This window comes from Maylandia zebra, linkage group LG5 (assembly GCF_041146795.1).
Source record: "Maylandia zebra isolate NMK-2024a linkage group LG5, Mzebra_GT3a, whole genome shotgun sequence".
In the NCBI taxonomy this organism is placed as follows: domain Eukaryota; kingdom Metazoa; phylum Chordata; class Actinopteri; order Cichliformes; family Cichlidae; genus Maylandia; species Maylandia zebra.
In genome coordinates this window covers 9,327,816-9,340,423 of record NC_135171.1, presented here as the reverse complement: position 1 = coordinate 9,340,423, position 12,608 = coordinate 9,327,816, and the positions used below count along the sequence as shown (strand labels likewise).

At 40.5% G+C, this 12,608-nt stretch overlaps 3 protein-coding genes across 4 annotated transcripts in view; 2 read left to right on the top strand and 1 right to left on the bottom strand.

Moving 5' to 3' along the window:
- LOC112434810 (mitochondrial tRNA methylthiotransferase CDK5RAP1-like) overlaps positions 1-2,618 on the bottom strand; it is a 14,431-nt gene extending 11,813 nt beyond the window's left edge. The window contains exons 1-6 of one of the 2 annotated variants that reach the window (XM_076883696.1): positions 1,902-2,618; positions 1,720-1,823; positions 1,601-1,635; positions 1,413-1,513; positions 1,072-1,324; positions 124-239 (exon numbers count right to left, since the gene is read on the bottom strand). In XM_076883696.1, coding sequence (XP_076739811.1) covers positions 1,149-1,324; positions 1,413-1,513; positions 1,601-1,635; positions 1,720-1,823; positions 1,902-2,187 — 702 coding nt within the window. In that variant the 5' untranslated portion in view covers positions 2,188-2,618 and the 3' untranslated portion in view covers positions 124-239; positions 1,072-1,148. The remainder of the gene's footprint in view (positions 1-123; positions 240-1,071; positions 1,325-1,412; positions 1,514-1,600; positions 1,636-1,719; positions 1,824-1,901) is intronic. The other variant, XM_076883697.1, reaches the window with a different exon arrangement.
- The window catches only part of LOC143418577 (solute carrier family 41 member 1-like), a 149,667-nt gene that overhangs the window by 2,658 nt on the left and 134,401 nt on the right, over positions 1-12,608 (top strand). The window lies entirely within an intron of this gene.
- On the top strand, positions 7,323-9,904 carry ghrh (growth hormone releasing hormone). Its single transcript, XM_004559935.3, has 6 exons — positions 7,323-7,456; positions 7,668-7,755; positions 8,426-8,530; positions 9,343-9,447; positions 9,555-9,680; positions 9,771-9,904. Exons 1-6 carry the CDS (start codon positions 7,324-7,326, stop codon positions 9,781-9,783), a joined length of 570 nt encoding a protein of 189 aa, XP_004559992.2. The 5' UTR covers position 7,323; the 3' UTR covers positions 9,784-9,904.

The following is a 12,608-nucleotide window of genomic DNA, read 5'->3' as shown; positions in this document are numbered from 1 at the left end:
AATTAACCTATCCCCGCAAAGTGGAGAAGATTTCCATTAAAAAGAAAATCTCTGATATCAATTTTGAAGCTAGCGCCCAGCCCTATTGCATGTACTGCAAATATAAAACTGATATATACTTACATCATGAAGCAGTTGATGTCTGGTTTCTGACAAATACAGCAAAGAGGTGCGTTCTCCCCCTCCATACCAGTGTTCTCAGGCACTGGGACATGGTCAGTGTCAGACATTTCACTGTGCTACAACATACAACATACAGCACGGACCACATTACAAATCATGTATATGTAGATGTACTAATTATACATGGCTGAATGGATGCAATAACAACATGTTACTTAGCTACTGTAGTTATTTGTTTCCAGCTGTGTGCAGTTGCTCAAGTCTTATTGACAGTATACTGCTTCAAACACCAGTGCCAACATTTTATTTTTTAAATCTTAGTATGATTCTGCACCAAGACTTGTGGCCTGTTGCTCGGTAACTTATTGTCTGACTATATTAACTACACTTCATAAACATCATTCATTTTCTCCCACTTATTCCATTCAAGGTCTATTCCAGCTGTCATGGGGCAAAAGTACACCCTGGACATGTCGCCAGTCTGTCGGAGGGTTATTAGAGAGACAACCACGCACACCAATGCCAACTAACATAGACTGTTTCTTCCTATCCTACGCAAGGCCACCTGGGTTGGCTGGAGGACTGTTTACTTAGCCTGGCAGGGCGAAGGACACTGTCTCAGCTGAACTCTGGACACACACACACACACTGATAGACACTCATCCCCCCTCCCTTTCCAAACGCCTGCGATGCTTGTTCCCTCCCAGTGCAGATGCCGCAGACATGCTGCAGGACCGGATGCGCTGTCCACACCGGCTCTCTCTTACCCACCCCTGTTGCTTGTCTTGTGTTTTTATGGTGTATTGACAGTCATGTGCTTTTTGTGCTGGGGTGGGGGGTTTTTTCTGTTCTCAAACTGTTCTCCCATTAGGAGCTCAGTCTGAGTGGATTTTTTTTTCTCCTCCTCTCACCTCATGTTATGTATTTTCTTTTTTCCTATCAGCCTACCTCTCTGACATGTCTTCCCAATGTGATGTTTGTGTAAAGTTCGGTCAGAAGGTTCCTTTGTAAGCGCGCATGCGACATTAGTGTGCTGCCTGCTGTAACCCATAATTTCCTTCGGGATTAATAAAGTATTCTGATTCTGATTCTGATACAGTCAAGAGACGCGGAAGGTCCCGGTATGCATCTGGACCGGCGAGGACATCTACGAGCTTCTCTCGCTCCAGAAGCTCCATCTTCAGCCTCTCCGCCATACAGCCTGAGACAAACACACCCATGAACGTACCCTTAATGTGACCTCCATCATCTGATGGAGCATGAGAGATGGTGCATGAGAGCTTACTCACCTAAAATTCCAATTTTCATTGGTGTGTGGGTCTTTAATCGTTTCCTCTTCATAGCTGTTAGTTGTTGCAGTCTATTCCATATTGTTTGCTCAGCCTTTTCTCTGTTAAGAAAAGAGATTAGGTTGCAAAGCTGCCATCACCTAGCACTAGATTTCAAAACTTTTCATGAGTTTGATCATTGCTCCTACCTTACAGAGCACGTTACCAGAAGAACAACATCTGCCTGCAAGTACACGCACATCTTAAACAAACTGCATTAAAGTTACTTCTGCTAGATTCATAAAATAAAACCAGAAGTCAGCTGTACCTCGCTTAGATGAGCTGTGCGCTGATAGCCCTTCTTCTGCAGTATGGACCAGGCTATCTCTGTGTCATTCACATTCATTTGACATCCATAGGTTTCAAAATAAACTGCAACAATAAGCCAAAGAACCCCTTTAGCATCACCACAAACATTCAAAGCTAAATAAACAAATGGCTTTCACCGACCTTTCCTTGAGTTTCCCATCAACAAGCCTTCAGAGAGATAGTCATGCTTTTCTGAGGGTTCTTCATCTGCAGCACGGCTCCTGTTAGCTGGAAGCCCTTTAACGAAATCCTGAAAACTTGGACCAGATGATAGCCGACTCTTGAACTTGTCTACAGTCTTCTTCTTTTCTCTCACAGTGTCAACAGCGCTAGCCAGTTTAGAACAGTATCTAGCCTGGATGCGGCTGAGAGGGGGCCAGTGTTGGGTTACTGTAAATATGGGTTTTAAAGTCCTGAGGTACTCCATGCTTAGCTAACCACAAGAGCAAAGGCTTCGTAATTCCCTATCGGGTGTATCTGGAAATGAGCGACTATGTATTTTAGTTAGCTACTTTTGCCGCAACCTAAAAACTAACATAGTGTCAAAAGTCCCTTTTTACTCAGTAAGATAAAGCACGAGTGCTAACTACCTCGAGTGAATTGTCACTCAGGTACAGATATCATGTGGAGCCAAAGATGTCTTAGTATCAAGAGGAGTCACTCCCTGTTTCAAGTACCTGACGCTATTCATCAGTGGACCTGTACCGCCGGTCAGAGGAGGAGACGAGAGATTCAGCAGGTTGTTTACACTGAATAAATGGCTTATATCAGCATGTGCTGACCACTCAGTGCATTTTATCGACAACTTTAATATTTTTTGGGAACGCAGGCATCTGTTTAAAGCAAATGGATTTAATTTTAACAAGTCAGGGGTGAAACTGTTCACCTCCAACGTGTTTTATTCCATACGTCATCCATCCGTGCTTGGTGCCAAGGCTGAGATAAACGAGGAGTTATCTCATAAAGAGGAACAAACAGTACTCCAAGAACAGACAAAGCCCAGCAGAAACCTTGAGGAGGAGCTCCATTTGCCCCCACCCGGGAAGAGCCTCAGAAAGGAGAGACATCTAAGGCAAGAAGAGGGGTCCCTATTTGCCTCCAACTCTCTCAACAACACCAACGACCAGGACAAGGGACCACGACCTTCCCCAGTCCCCCAAACCCCTGACAGGCCATCACCCTCCTCCCCCTCCCTTTCTCCCTCCTCCCCACACCTGAAATTCACTGAGGAGATGATGGAGCGGGTCAATGCTGGGCTCAGATCTACCCCCCGTCCCAATCCCTTTTTGTCCCCCATAAACCCCCCACCAGAGCGGCCAAAGGTTCGCCATCGAGCCCCACCCTCAACAGAGCAATTGAAGTCACATTGCCCAGCCTCGCCCCCCTTAGTTCCTCTTCATGCCCTGTCTCCGCAGTCTGATGTGTGATGTGTGGAGGGTCCGGGCTGTGAGGATTATGGCAGTGGTGACTTTTCCCAGGAGAAGCTGGGACCCTGTTTACTAGAAGGTTTTAAAATTTCTGTACTTTTAGGTGACAGGAGACATGTGGCCTGGTCAAAACACAGAGAGCTGCACTCTAAAAGATCTTTAAACATAGTAAACATACCTTGTGTGCCACAGACTGCTCCCAAACACGAGGGGACAAGTAATACCTCTAAAACACTTAAGTTGGCTTTATTAAACATTAGATCTCTAGCTGGGAAAACATTTTTAATTAATGATTTAATCACTGAGCACAGCCTTGATTTTATGTTTTTAACTGAAACTTGGTTGGACCAAAGTAACAGTGGAGCTGTTCTCATCGAGACGACCCCTCCTAACTACAGTTTTATCAGTGAGGTCAGGGCGAGCAGGAGAGGAGGAGGGGTTGCTGTCTTATTTAATGAATCATTTCAATGTAAGCAGCTATCTCCTGGAAGTTTTCAGTCTTTTGAATATGTGGCTTTACAGCTGAAGGCCCCATCCAAAGTTGTGTTTCTTAATGTTTACAGGCCTCCCAAATACTGCACAGACTTTTTTAATGACCTCAGTGAACTGCTGTCTGTGATCTGTGTTGATTTTGACTGTGTAATTATTGCTGGGGATTTTAACATTCATGTGGACAACCCTCAGGACAAAGGGACTAAAGACCTGAGTAACACTCTGGGCAACTTTGGGCTGACTCAGCATGTAACAGAGGCCACACATAATAGAGGACACACTCTTGACCTACTGATCTCCAAGGGCCTGAGCATTTCAAAGGTTACTGTGTCTGATGTGGGCGTGTCTGATCATTACTGTGTTTTCTTTGAAAGTAAAATCTCAGCCCACACAAATATATCAACAACAGTGATCACAAAACGGTGTATAACTGAACACAGTAGTGCAATTTTTAACCAGGTCTTCCCATTAACACCTGATCTGTCCAGAGGGTCAGTCAATGAGCTCGTCAATAGCTTCAATGCTAACATGTTAAATGTAATGGACACTATTGCTCCCATTAAGGTGAAGGTTATCTCTGGAAGGAAAAAGTCTCCATGGAGAAACTCCACACTGGTGAAAAATGAAAAAAGAGAGTGTAGGAAAGCTGAGCGCAGATGGAGAAAAACAAACCTCCAGGTTCATTATGACATTTATAAAGAGAAACTTCATAATTATAATTTACAACTGAGGGATGCAAGGAGGTCCTACTTCTCTGACATCATCACTAAAAACAGCCATAATGCTCGGGTCTTATTTTCTACAGTTGACAGGCTAACAAACCCTCCTGTGCCAGTGGCAGCTGAACTTCATTCGACCATGGCCTGCAATGACTTTGCCAAATTCTTCACTGAAAAAATCCAAAAAATTAGACAAGCAATTGGTACATCAACAGCAGATCCAGGATATGTACTGTGTCCACCAAAAAACTGTTTAAACACCATGAAACAGTTTCAACCTATTAACAGCAAAGACCTGGAGGACATCTTAGGTAAACTGAACTCCTCCTCCTGCTGTTTAGATGTCCTGCCAACAAGTTTTTTCAAAAAGGTCTCAAAGACTTTAGAGTCAGACCTGTTACAGATCGTCAACTTTTCTTTATTATCAGGTGTGTTTCCAGAATCACTAAAAACTGCTGTAATCAAACCTATACTGAAAAAGGACAATCTTGACAAGACACAAATGAACAACTACAGGCCGATCTCAAATCTCCCGTTTTTAAGTAAGATCATTGAAAAAGCAGTTTCCCAACAGCTCAGTTACTTCTTAAAACAGAATAATTGCTACGATGCCTTCCAGTCAGGTTTTAGACAGAACCACAGCACTGAAACCGCTCTGACCAAGTGTTCAATGACATATGTCTGAATACAGACAGTGGAAAAATGTCAGTCCTAGTTTTACTGGATCTCAGTGCAGCATTTGATACAGTTGACCACAACATATTACTCAAACGACTGGAGAACTGGACAGGTCTTTCAGGAACTGTACTAAACTGGTTCAAAACATACGTAGAAAACAGGAAATACTTTGTATCAATAGGTAACTTCACATCTGAGCAGACAAGTATCACATGTGGAGTTCCCCAAGGTTCCATCTTGGGACCCCTTCTGTTTAACATCTACATGCTCCCACTGGCACAGATTATAAACAACAACAAAATAAACTATCACAGCTATGCAGATGACACACAAATATATATCACAATGTCACCAGGAGACCGAGGCCCTGTACAGGCTCTTGGTAAATGCATTGAGGAAATCAATGACTGGTTGTGCCACAATTTTCTCCAGCTAAACAAAAACAAAACTGAGGTAATAGTCTTTGGCGCCAAAGAAAAACGATTACAGGTCACCAGAGAACTTCAATCTATACATCTAAAAACCACAAACCAGGCGAGAAATTTGGGTGTAGTGATGGATGCAGACCTAAACTTAGAAAAACACATTAAGACAATAACAAAGTCAGCTTACTATCACCTCAAGAATATATCAAGGATAAAAGATCTGATGTCTCAACAGGACCTGGAAAAACTAGTCCATGCATTCATCTTTAGTAGGCTTGATTACTGTAACAGCATCTTTACAGGTCTACCTAAAAAATCAGTCAGACAACTACAGCTCATTCAGAACTCTGCTGCTCGAGTCCTCACTAAGACCAAAAAAGTGGACCACATCAGTCCAGCTCTGAGGTCCTTACACTGGCTGCCTGTCCGTCAGAGGATAGACTTTAAAGTTCTGATGCTGGCCTATAAAGCTCTGAATGGTTTAGGACCAAAATACATCAATGACCTCCTGACCCAGTATGAACCATCCAGATCCCTCAGGTCATCTGGATCCGGTCTTTTATCAGTTCCCAGAGTCAGAACCAGACACGGAGAAGCTGCATTCAGCTTTTATGCTCCTTATATCTGGAACAAACTCCCAGAAAGCCTCAGATCAGCTGAAACACTCAGTTTATTTAAATCCAGGTTGAAGACTCACCTGTTCTCAGCTGCATTTGAATAAAGCACCAAATCCACACTTTAAGCTTAAATTTCAAAACTTACATTTAACTACTGATTTTATCTACTGTTCTGATTTTATCTGTTTTGATTTTATATACTGTTCTGATTTTATCTGTTTTGATTTTATATACTGTTGTTTGTTTGTTAATTAGTTAGTTAGTTTATTTGCTTGTTTTAATCAATTTTAAATCATGCTTTTTATTTGTTCTTGTTTCTAATGTCTCTGTAAAGCACTTTGAATCACCTTGTTGTTGAATTGTGCTATACAAATAAACTTTCCTTGCCTTGCCTTGCCTAATGAAACCCGGAAAAACGTTTCACTCTTGTGAAGTGTTGCTACATACTAGTAAGTTTGTTTCAAACATAGAGGAAGCTCGAAAAGAGGTAAATAGTTTTTATCTTTAAGTCAATTCAGGCGCTTATCCAGTGTGTTAATAAGGTAATTAAATGTCAGACTACAATCCTCGAGAAGTCCGTAATGTCCGTTAGACAAAAATGTCACTGTACGTCCATCTTCACGGTCCGTCGTCATAATCTCCTTAGTCTAAACTATGGTTCCGTATGTGCGACAAAGCTTTGAAGGGAACTTTAACATTTACAGAATCGGGTTATTGATGGTGAGAGACGGATTTATGTCGTTGGGTTATTGTCCAAAACTCAGCTGAGGTCGAGATGAGAGTGCGCATGAAAAAAAAAAACGTTAATGGTTTTTGTTTGTTTATTCGTTTGCTTGTTTTATTATTTACATTAATCGAGGTCTTGATCTTATAAAAATATTCAATATTGTTGCATACCGACGTAAAGTATTAATATCAGGCCATAAGAACAAAACATTGTTCATACTTATCATGTAAATATGAAATCCTGCCAAAACAGTTTCAGACAGATGCTTTTAAATAAAGTTTTTGTTTTTGTTTTTTAAAGAAGAAGAACAAACGGTGACGAGAGAAAGCAACTTCTCATATGAATAAGTGAATATGCCCCCAATCCGCATCCCGGACGCACACACAGACAGAGAGAGAGAGAGAGAGAGAGAGAATCATGTGTGATGTAGGCGTGACTGGAGCCACAGGTTCAGTATAAAGTGAGCATGAACTCTGGGATGAGAAACAGTACTGTTCCAGTGTTTTCTTTTGTTCTTTCTTTCCTGGAAGTGAGACATCATGAGAGTGGAAGGTGCGGAATAAAACTGCAGAGGCACTCAGGATTCTTACCAAGAAAAAAAAAAAATCAAGGTAACTTAGAAAAAACACTCTGAATTTGATATAAATGTATTATTTATTCTTAAAATCATGATATTTCCTGTCACGTTATACATCTCTGCCTGCCTCAACTTCAGTTCCTTGTGCAGAGCGATGAGGCTGGTCTGGGAAACTGTGGTTTCAGCGTTTTTTCTAATGTAATTTCTACTCCTGTCATTTGTTCTGGCTATCCACTGTTCTCCAGGACTAGCTGTGATGATGGAGAAAGCTGCACTGCTGCTTTGCTGCCTGATCATGACTTTGTCAGGCTCCCCACTCTACCCATCCATTAGGTAAGTCCTGACAAAATCACTCAAATTCATTAGGTGTTGTTCATTTCCATTTTTACTGAGGTTTAGGCATATTTTGAAAGTTACGTAAACCCTTTGCTTAGTTCAGCTGTTCAGCTTTGGGAATGCCGATCAATGACAGCATTGGATGATTACACAAAGGGAACATTTTTTGTAAACTCATGGCAAATCACACCAATATGCACTATATATGCATCATTTAGCTAAAATGTTTGGAAACCTTACCAAGTGACATAGAAAATTTTCTTAATATTCAAAATCTGAATGAAACATTAAATATAACATATTTGATCTCTGTCAGGATTAGAAAAATGGTCGTGTCGAAGCTCATCTAACAGTTGACTCTTTACTTTACATGTCATAGCTGTGTCCTCTGTACTTCTGCTAAAAAGGGTCAAGAAGTCTGGATTAGTCACCGCGTTACGTTTACGAGGCATCATCGTCACAGTGTCGTGTACCAAAGCTGCAGATGTAATTTTTCACTCGCTAAAGCATTTTGCAGACTGATGATATTTTCTTTTCTTTTAAATCTGTCATCTTTACAAAGACTGCACTACTATGAAATCATCGTTCTTGCTAGATAAAGGGCTATGTTTGAATAATGGCATTTAAGATGTTCTGCATTCATATAGTTCATGGGGATGTTTCTCAGGTTCGGCCAGAGGGATACATCTATCCTGATGACATCTTCACTAAAGAATCCAGCAGAGCAGCAGGAGGAAGACGCACGTCCTCCCAGGGAGCCAGCAGAGTTGCGGTCCGTATGTTAATATGGTCTGAGTGGCTGATGTAAAATATGGCTCAAAGGCTCAGCTAATGAAACGTCCCAGTCAGAGTGGATCATTTACACATTTTTTAATGGGGATTCTTGATTTATTAGAAGGTACATCATTTTCAAAGATATGTCAAAAAAATACACACAGCTGAATACAATGCAAGCAAACATTGGACTACAGATAGTCTATGCTGGACCTAAATCTTTATATTTTGACCTTTTAGATATGGAGCTACATTTTATTAAAATAGTGCACAAAGTTTTCATTTATGAATTAATTATGAAATGTGGCTAAGATCGATCCACCCCATAATACAGCCCGTGCTGCAAATATAACATATTTCTAATGTAAGATGGGGAAATATTGTTTTTCTACAATATTATGATTTCATTGCACATTACTTAAAATGGATTGTGCAGTGAACATGCACTTGTCATTACAGTATATTTTTTGGTTTCCTGTAAAAACTTCACTTGTTAATTTCTTATTTTGGTGTACTTACCTTTAAATATTTATAGGTAACCATGACTACATTGTAATTTCAAAGCAAATATGTTGAAATTCCATTTGATTACAGGGTACTTACACCTTTAGTTGCAGGCCGTATTTTAAAGTTTTACTAAATGTGTCTTAATACTTCGAACTTTAGTGTGGATGCATAAAAAGATGTGAGCAAATTGTAAATCGACCGCTGGCCAGCTCCCAGATAAATCCTGCCGCTGCACTGCAGTTTACTTTATTTTCTGCTTACACTGACTGAACTGATGCAAACTGTCCCCATTTCTGATTCCAGCTTAGGGCGCCACGCTGATGCCATCTTTACAAACAGCTACAGGAAAGTCCTGGGCCAAATCTCTGCCAGAAAGTTCCTTCAGACAATCATGGGCAAACGGCTGGGGTAGGTAACACAAGTGGACTGAAATCGCTCCAATGTGTGTGGGTTACCAGTACAAATAGCCAGTGAAAGAGGAATTATTGTGGGGTTTGTTTGTTTTTTCCCCACAGGGATGGAAGTGAGAGCTACATGAAACGTCAGTCAGATATCTATGAGGGGACATACAAGGAAGACCTCACAGCCATCCAGAGAAATCAGAGATACAGGGGGGTGCACGGGAATGTCCTGAGACACAGGTATACACGTCTCCGATCTTTAAAAAGCCTAAACATTCAGAATTTGGCTTTTGCTGCAGATTCACTAAACTGAATCTTTTCTCTTTACAGACTGCTGAGTTGAGGAGGAAAGCTTTATCATCACATTTTTTTTTAACCATCTTTTATTTGTTTGAGGGTGTCCTTTAAAGAAAAGAAAAGAAATCATCTTATATATTCACATTAAAAGTTGTGAGGAAATCCTACAGCCTAGCTTATCATTGTGTGTATGTATGTGTGTGTGTGTGTGTGTGTGTGTGTGTGTGTGTGTGTGTGTGTGTGTGTGTGTGTGTGTGTGTGTGTGTGTGGGCGAGGGGGGGTTGGGTTATTCAAACACCCAAATCAAACTATGTGACCAGATTTCATTAAAAAACCCTTTAGTGGCTTTCTGATTGTGTATCTTTCTGATTGTGTATCTTATGTGAGGATTGTCTCAAGAATGTGTCTTCAGGGCCACGTCTGCATTATAAATGCCAACTCTGTGTTACAGGTTTCCTGCTATGATTAACAGATGCGACCTTGATGGCCTGTTAAATGGCCGTGCGTGTTGATGTTACTGTACATCTGCACCTTTTCTTTAACATTTCAAGATGTTTCACGAGACAAAAGATGTGATATTTAGAAAGCTTGTATGGAAATGAAGTACATATTTGAAGCAATAATATATTTTACGAGTTTAAAAAGAAGTCAATCAAATCAAATCAAATCAAATCAAAATTTATTTATATAGCACATTTTTAAGACCGAAGTACACCAAAGTGCTTTCCAGTAAAATCACAATACAGATAAAATCACAATAAAATATAAATTACAAATATATAAAATATAAGATGATTACATAATCTAAATACAGAGCCAGATGTAAATTACCCTAATTCGCCTTAAATGCCAGATCAAACAAATACGTTTTTAAACGTGATTTAAAAGACTGAATGGAATCTGACGCGCGAATATGAAGAGGGAGAGTATTCCATAGCCTGGGTGCAGCAACGGCAAAGGCACGGTCTCCTCTGGTCTTCAGCCGAGACCTAGGTTGTACTAAGAGCAGTTGGTCCGATGATCTTAGTGCTCTCTGAGGGCTGTACAGACAGAGGAGATCAGCTAAATAGTCAGGTGCCATATTGTTTAAAATTTTATAAGTAAACAATAAAATTTTAAAATCAATTCGATATTTGATAGGAAGCCAGTGTAAATTTTTCAGAACAGGGGTGATAGAGTCAAACTTTCTAGTGCCGGTCAAGAGACGTGCTGCGGCATTCTGGACCAGCTGCAAACGCTGCAGAAGAGAAGATTGTAGACCCAAGTAGAGTGAGTTACAATAGTCCAGTCTTGACGTAATGAAAGCATGAATGAGTTTCTCTATATCTTTGTGTGGTATGTAGGGTTTAGCCTTAGAAATTAGGCGTAGTTGATGAAAGCTAGTTTTCACCACAGTAGAGACCTGTTTATCAAGTTTGAAGGAACTGTCCATGAAAACTCCAAGATTCCTGGCAGTATCAGTAAGGTAGTTAGCAACAGGCCCAAATGTGCCAGTCAATTGTCCCAGAGGCATATTTCGGTCAAAAACAATAATTTCTGTCTTCTTTCCATTTAAAGTAAGAAAGTTACGTGATAACCAGTCTTTGACATCACTCAGACAGTCAAACAGAGGATGTGGTGAGGATAGAGCATCCCCAGTCAGGTGAAGGTAGATTTGAATATCATCAGCATAACAGTGAAAAGAGACATTGTGTTTCAAAAGTCTGCTGTAGTCGCATGCAACTAGTAGTTTTTGCTGCCTAATGTGACTCTTCAAACACTGCAGATTAACTGGATGTCATTCTGCTGTGTTCTGTACCTGTTACACTACAGTATGTGCTGGCATTACCATTAGCCTGTAATTGTCTACTGTGGCCATCATGGGCACGCTTTATAGACTACACAACTTCACAGAGTGTGAAACACCTTCAAAGATCCCTCCATAGGGACCACGGAGCACCTTAACTCTGGGAAGGTGAACTGTTTTTATCTTGTGTGAAGACAGATTAAAAAAATATCCCTTTAAGGGACACACATGTGTGTACAATAGCGGGGAGTGTAATCACGGTACTGTCTGCACAACTGAGGAACAAACCCCAGCAGGCAGCTGGACTCGTGGCAGCACAGGTGCTGCTTCTAACATTGTCTTAATAACAGCTCTGCTCCGTTTAGAACTCTCATTAAGCTCTGCCATTGATCCATAATGCACAAACACCAGTACCCGACATTTGAATCATCCATGAATCGGTTCTATGGATTAATAATCTTCGCAACCTGTCATTTGATCTGACTTTGAATTAATCAGGGTGTGTTATCCACAATCCACGTGAGTCCAAGTGACGAGCTTTTGATGTGATTTCTATGAGTGATTCTTAATGTTTAGGATAAAAGTTGCTCTCTGTTCCTAATGCTTCCTCCAGCCTGCTCCACTGTGTGCAGGAGAAGAGCCAAACATGTTTGGCTCTTTGTGAACACACTGATGCCTTCTACGTAAAGGACAATAAATCTCCCTCAGGTCATTTTCTCTGCATCAATGATTACAAGACTTACTGAAAACATCACAAAATGATGACAGCTACTTCACTTAATGCTGGCGTCCATTTGTAAATACAGATGTAAAGCAGTTTTCAGATAACTATAAAATACTTTGTTTAGTGCCACACTGCTGGTTTCGTTTTCTTTCAGCTCCTTGCTTAGAGAATTTTTTTAAAATACTAATAATTTTATTCTGTGATATATTTTTATCAGACGAAGCATTTTTCACAATAAATTCCTAACTTTTGGAGATAAAAGTATTCATCTTTTATCTTATATAAGCTATAGTAATAGGTTATATTCTGACTGCACTACAAAATAGCGAACTCTCCACTTTTTTTTCCCTATGCTGTGCTT